This window comes from Microchirus variegatus, assembly GCF_963457635.1.
Source record: "Microchirus variegatus genome assembly, chromosome: 11".
Classification (NCBI taxonomy): Eukaryota; Metazoa; Chordata; class Actinopteri; order Pleuronectiformes; family Soleidae; genus Microchirus; species Microchirus variegatus.
In genome coordinates, this window is record NC_139812.1 from 18,699,081 (window position 1) to 18,706,292 (window position 7,212).

Sequence of the window (7,212 nt, forward strand, 5' to 3'; positions counted from 1 at the left end):
GTCATATATTCTACCAAATCATTGCAACCCCCATATCGTTAGAAGAACTTGACACTGACTGACACACAAATGTCAAGGATATTATTCATCATGTGGATTAATGGTGAGTTTACACATCTACAGTATACATACCAAACACCCACATTTAGAGCAATGAATTGTACACACCTTTGACATCTGCACACAACTACTAGAGTATTTAAATGTACTGTATGGGCAGATTCAGCAGATGAAGGTCACATATAGTTTTAAAGTGTCTGTAAAAAAAAAAAGGCTTCAGCATGTTTTTATATAAAATATAATCTATCTTCCTTTAAGTGGTTTATTCATCAGTGCACAAAAGAAGGCAAAGTTCAAATGTAAACAGTGTTTGCAAAAAAAAACTACTATTACTTTTTTTAAAGTAAACGCTAAAGGTGACATGAGAAAAAAAAAAATGACGAAAAAAAAACAATTATTTGAAATTTCGAGTTTCAGAGTGGAGATCTCGATTTTCCCAAAAAAATATGAAAACAATTTTTTTTCTTTTTTGGAAAGTCGAGATCTTAAGTTTCCAAAAAATAAAAAAAAATAAACAATTTTGAAGAACATTTTTTTTTTAATTTAATTTAATTTTTTGGAAACTCGAAATCTTGACTTTGAAACTTGAGATTTGAAAAAAATATATATTTTCATTTTTTTTTTTTCCTCATGTCACTTCGGGGGCTCAGTACTAACGGCGTGTTTCCAAAAAAGGAATAGTACTAAAATAACCAGCACTAACCGTTCCATATTTCGCCGGGTGTCCTCTGCTGTTCCATGTTATTCGTCGTTATCGGTGCACCGGTACAACCATCACGCTACATATCTCGCTGACACAGCCATCGGGCACAGCCCACACCCCGCCTACCAAGTACTGTAAATGTACTTGATGGTACCACGATGGAATCATAATAAAAGTGAAACAAGTGTGTGTATTTCTAATGACTGGCTTGTGTAGACTACTTGTTCTTGTGTATGAGATTCCCCACTCTCTGAAAGAATTTCTCCAGCTTATTCTCATGGTGTCCTCGTCCAGCTCGGGCGAAGCTGTGAGTAGCGCTAGCTGACTCGACCTTCGGTAGACTTTTGTTTTTCTCCTGAGCGTGTGTGGTGTGCGGTGTGTACACTGGCTGTTTCTTTTCAAACGAGCAGAAAGGCTCAAATCTGCTGTACAGACGAGTCTCGGGTCCTTTGTTTCTTTTCCAGCTGTCCGCGTCAAAGCTGGGCTTCGCGCTTTTTTCAAGAACCGCGGGTTTCTTCTGTCTGGATGTTTTGGGCAGAGAAAGATGCCTCGTATGCCGGGACTCCTCAGTTGCCAACTGAGTTTTTGAAGAGTTTATGTGGTCGTCCTCCAGCCTGCTCCTCTGGTGCTCTGAGGAGGACCTGATGAAGTTAGTGGTGTTTTGATAATGTTTTCCTCCTCCTCCACCTGGTGTTTCGTCCTCAGCGGTTATAGTGTCTGTGCTACCACATGACTTGAGGCTTAGTGTATCTGTGGCTGTGGCTAGATCCTCTTTTTTCTCCGGTATGTTCAGTAAGGAAGTCATTTTTGTGCCGTTCCTCGGGGGGAAATGTTGAGGATCCCTGCCGTTGGGTGTACCCTTCAAATCCTTCCTGTTCATGTCCAGCGCCACTGCAGACAAAGTTCTCGATGGTGGCTCTTGCCAGGTGGGATTACAGGGCCCCTTTGTTCCTGTGATATTCTTGACATCATAGTGAGAGACGGATCTTTGTTCTTCATTCAAATTTGACATGTATCCATTCCCATTCTGTGCATTTAACCCCATGGTGCTCTTATTTACTTGCATCCTTGCGAAACCTCCATACATGTGACCTGCGTTGTCATGCGTGTACTCTGTGTTGGATCTTGGGTCGGCCACGCTGTGCCGTTTGTGCCAACCATCAGCCAGGATGTCAGGGTTTGTGAGCATGTGTCCGCCTTTGTTTCTGCCTAAGCTGGCATAAACAGCTGGGTACGAGTTTTTCCCTGGACCAAAGCATGCGTTATAGCGACTGTCGTCCAAAATCTGCAAACTTTGTCTCTTCATCACGAACTCGTCATTCATTCTGTTGTCTCCTCCCGCTGTAGGATTCCACTGCATCGATGTGTAATGCATCGGTGTGTTTGGTGCTGCCGAGGAGACCATATTTGTGGAAGTGCTGTTCATGTGTCTGTTCGGCTCCATTTGCTCTGCGAGGTTGGACCTGAAAACAAGTGAATTCCTTGTTCTTCCCTGTGCGAATGAACCAGCTTTGTCCACCGCATCAAACTGGTCTAAATAGTCACAAGAGTCTCCAAATGGGACGTCTGGGTTTTTGAGGTAAGACTCGATCCGCATTGTTCGCATGTACGACTTTGACGTATTCTCCAGTGTGGGCACATTCTTCTGTACGGACAGATTCTGTTTGTCAATGTCATTGTAAGACGGACACATGTTTTGCCCTGTGTATGCCTGTGGCACTAAATAATTGTTCATGGCGTAGTTGTTCGTGCCATTTCCTGTGTCCCTGGAGATATTCCACTGGCTTGCTCTGGGCCTGATGTTTTCCGGCATGTACGGTTCTTGTCTCTCCCCTGCATAACTGTGTCTTTTCAGAAGATTCATCGCCTCTGCAGACTGAAGCTGGGATATCTGGTTGTGAACACCGATCCCGTTCTCGATTACGGCTTCTTCGAGGAGCCTTTCTTCAAGGTTTCTCACACCCAGTTTCCTCTCGCAGGTCTTCCGATAGACTGTGTCGAGCGTGTGCCTCAACAGGTCCCTGCGCTCGATCTTCTGTCCAGAATGACCCATTGGCGGATTCTGTTGCCCGTGTAGCCCGTTGCGTTGTGACAAGCCCTCTGGGGGACAGAGTTCTGCCGGCACAGTCGAGCGGGCATAGAGCGTCCGAAACTCCTCATCGTACATCTTCACCAGATGGCCTTTGATGACCTGCACCATGCTCAGATTGATCTTCTCAAAGGACCACGTGAAGCTGAAAATGAACATGAATTAAATGAGAAACAATGTTTAATGTCTTTTTTTTTTTTTTTTTTGGAAGCTAGGACAAATATACACAGCTATTATTTTAAACAGAAAACCATTTTTACACCTTAGTTTTACTCTTCTGCAGATTATTTTTTTTTTACCTGTATGAGCCATAAATTGCTGTGTGGCAGTCGACTAAAAGAAACTTCTGCCCCATTGCCCCGTGAAATTTGGCTCCTGATCGACAGAGGTAATCCTGACCCTTCACAGTGCGCACCCTCATGTTCTGTCATCAGAGCAGTGAAAAGAAACTGTCAGACTTTTTTTTTATCACTGTCAGAATGTAATAACAAGTCTGTCACCCATCAAATAAACAGCTGAAATCATCATTCTGAAGATTTGAAATACATTGGTTTATTTGTTGAGTCCTTGAGTTTTTGGGGACCTTTTTGCTACTGTTGCTTGTACAGGTCTCATGTGTCCGATGACAGTTTGAAAGGTGTGTTTGAAGCTAAAGAATCTTTTGTGCAGGGACTAGAAATAATTACGACTTTGCCCATTAAAACAAGTGGAACCAGATTTCAAAACCAAATTTAGGGTCATAGAGGATACAGTTGTGTGTAAGTAGTCAGTACGTCATTAACACCTAAAAGCAACAGCAACAACGAAGGCATATTTTAATGCAGTGAATGTGCGAAGAATACAGTTTGGAGACAAACAACATGGATGTTTTAAATCAATCACACGCTCACCCTGAGTTGTTGAATCTTCACGTCGTGGTTTTCAGCCATCGAGAGGAAACCTTTCAAATGAGAATGATCCAGAAGCACGTAGACCGGCACGCCTCGCGCAGAGGCGTCGACAACTTCTTTGAATATATCCACGTCGGTGAACATGTCCATCACGATGGCGATGACCTGCGAGAACATAGTTAATAAATCACGATCATTGCTATTTAAAGACTTCCCACTTGAATGCCGAAGCTATTGTCACGGTTTGTGAATCTGAGCGATGTAACCAGGCATAAGAACCACAGCGATGCATCTCCGTCTAATAAAGACTGGGTGGAGAAAGTCAGAGGAGCGTATACAGCAAAAGTGACATTTGTGATTTTACTGTCATTGGTATATACTGTAAGTAGTGGCTAATGGGTCACCGGGTTTAAATCGACCTATCCAGAGTTTTTACTCTATGTCAGCTGGGATTCGCTCCAATGAATGATATATAAGAGTGTAACATTTATACTTCCCAAATCCTTTTCTATAATCCCGTTCCGATGTTCTCTGTGTCATTGAATTACTTTTTAAGCAATGTGATGCTGTAATAAGAGATTATGTTGTGTGTTGAAGCCAAACAATAATACTGTGCTCATGTAGCATGTGATGAGCCCTTTGATGACCTCATGACCTCATGTCCAGCTAATTCCTTTCCCTCTTTTCATTTCCTGTGCAGGGGATTTTGATCATGATAGTGATCCAGACATAAGGCATTTCATTTGAACCCTTTTATGACCTCATGATATTCAGGCTGCCTGGATTTATTTAGATTTTATGGCTGTAGAATTGTCAAAAAATCATCTATAAGTGAGTTCTTCTGTCCCTTTTTCCAAGATAACTTCCACTTTCATATCTGGCAGTTAATCAACCGTATAGGTATTACGGTACTGAGAAGCGGACGTCACAAACGTGTGACATGCTGGTGAATCTCGTCTGTGATTGGAAGGTTGTTTTTTTACGTGGAATTCCTGAGAGCTACCGTAATGGCAAGTATATGGATGCAAAGCACTATTTCTGTGCTTTTCGGTATCCATCCGTCCAACTTCTACCACTTTCTCCTCCACATGGGATGCTGTGCCAATCTCAGCTGATATAGGTGCGAAAGGCGAGGTCAAACCCTGGACAGATCACCAGTCCATGTTTTTTTTTTAATTTTCCAGATATCACAAAGGATCTAGGAGTTACGGTAATGAGAAGTACGCATGCTAAATCCTGTCGGTGGAGACAGGATGGTAACAGAAGGGTTAATGGTTCTGCAGTTTGTGTACAGCTTTGGTTGTTACTGGAGAAGCATTCTGAAATCTTGTGAATTCCCTTGGTTTTTTTTTTTCCTCCATGTAAGTTGGTTGATGTAAGATGCAGCAGAATTAAGTTACAACTAGCTCATGGATCATGATGATGACACAGATTCAGAAGTAACCGGGGCGTTAACTGGGTGAGGGAAAATGCAAAAACTCTGAATGGTTCCCACACTTTCTTCCAAAGATGATAGGTTGCAAAACCAGATTTTGTCCTCATTGGCTGTGGCAGCCGTGACACTCCTTGACTCTACTGAGAAAAACAAAGGTCTGGTGAGCTGCCTGGAGCTTAGTGAAGCCTGGTTTTCAAGTAAGACTCAGTGGAGAAAAATGAGTCACTGTGTTGCCCACAGACAAACACACATCACTGCATTTACAGACTCTTTTTTATTGTCTGTACATATTGTGTGTGCGCATATTGTTGTTAGGTAGATTTAATTACCTGTCTTGCATCCTGTATGAGTTTCCGGATCACCTCTTTGATGGTGGGGGTGTTTTGTCTTGGTGGATGAAAGAGAAGATCTATATTAGTCTGTAGTTTGTCATGAGGGAAGTCGGGCCACCCTAAATCCAAATCCGGCGTCTCCACATCTGAGTGCATGGGCCAATAGGTGCCTGAGGAGGACTGGCCGTCTGACGGAGCAACGGTCTCCTCGGTCAACGTTTGAGGTGGCAGTTGTTGTGCATTTGAAGTAATGAAGAGAAGCTCCTCTTCTGAAAGGAAGCTCCCGATGCGTTCTCCCTTGAGGAATTCCTGGTAACTGTCTCTGCCGTCGCTCACAAGGCGATCAATTGCCAGACGATACGACTCTTTGTAGTGGGGCTGAATATAATCCTCTGACTTAAACTCTCCCCTCAAGGACGACAGCATTGAGAATTCTGGGGACTCCATTGCTCCGGACTGTTTACCACCTGTCAGACATGAAAGCAAGGAATGATTTGATATCAGAAGAACAGAAGAACACACATGTTTGACTCTGTTTTAGTTAAACATGATGAAAAATAAACTGGAATGATCATTGTGGTTATTACCTGAAAATGTCTGTATAATCACAGAGTGGCAAACCTTTACCGAGGTCAGGTAAAATATTTCAGAGTTTCTATCTATCTATCTATCTATCTATCTATCTATCTATCTATCTATCTATCTATCTATCTATCTATCTATCTCCTTGTGATTTTCAAGCTTTCGCTAGTTTTGTCAACGCACTTTCTTAAGCTGAGTATGTGCTTTTAACAAACAGAAGCTCAGTTTTAATTTACTTAAAATAATGAGCCACGTGCAAACCATTGGGAATCTGCATATTCATATTTTGTCTGTGATTAACTCTGATCTCATGGTTTACCGTGCAACTCCAAAGTTGCTACAGTGAATTGACTGCTTCCTGTTTTATGCGACTAACCGGGTCTTTCATGAAGTTTGCAGTAGTTTGTTAGCGTTACCATGGCAGCAAATATATACATTTTTTAGGTATTTTGGGCAAAACAGCACATAGTTATTATTTTAATGTCATCCAAAATATAATAGTACATACTTATTTGAACAGCATTACATCCTAGTATATAAACAAACTGCATGTCTATAGGTAAACTGTTCTTGCTGCACCTGTACTTTAGGGTTTAGACTGTAAAGCTCCCAACTTGCCTTTAAGCTACATTGGGGGTTTTAAAAAGGTTTTACAATTACTTTTCTATATGTAATACTCCATGTTCTGCAAAACCAACTAAGTGGACCTTTACTGTAATCCAAAAACGAAAAGTTAAGAGAGTAAATTGTTGGTAATATGCTTATGTGCATCTAAATACATTTTTAAAGAAACCCCAAAAGGCTAAAACCTGTTTTGAAGTGTTTTTACTTCAAATGAGGAGTGGCAAGAAAAAGGTGAAGGTAAATGACACCTGGGCAACCTTACGAGGTGAGAGCAAGGCAGACAGGCAGAAACAAGTTTTCATTTAAATATCCAAGCAATGTACTTTAGTAAAGGGGCTACTAATCAATGTATGTGTCTAACTGTTCAGCCACGTGAGCACGCGAGAGCAGAAAAACAAGTTCACTGTGGTTTTAGAGAAACATAGCTGTGAACACGCCAGGGAAAGTTTGTGCAAAACTTTTTTTTTTTAGTGGCAGAAAATGTAGCTTTGAAAACT

General features: G+C 41.7%; 1 protein-coding gene across 1 annotated transcript; it reads right to left on the reverse strand.

Annotated features, from left to right (window-relative positions):
* Positions 1–980: 980 nt before the first annotated feature.
* On the reverse strand, positions 981–5,965 carry fam83b (family with sequence similarity 83 member B; the record flags this gene model as incomplete). The annotated part of the gene is made up of 4 exons (XM_083897398.1): positions 5,507–5,965; positions 3,743–3,907; positions 3,152–3,276; positions 981–2,997 (listed from the first exon to the last, which is right to left on the reverse strand). Exons 1-4 carry the CDS (start codon positions 5,954–5,956, stop codon positions 981–983), a joined length of 2,757 nt encoding a protein of 918 aa, XP_083753524.1. The 5' UTR covers positions 5,957–5,965.
* Positions 5,966–7,212: the final 1,247 nt, after the last annotated feature.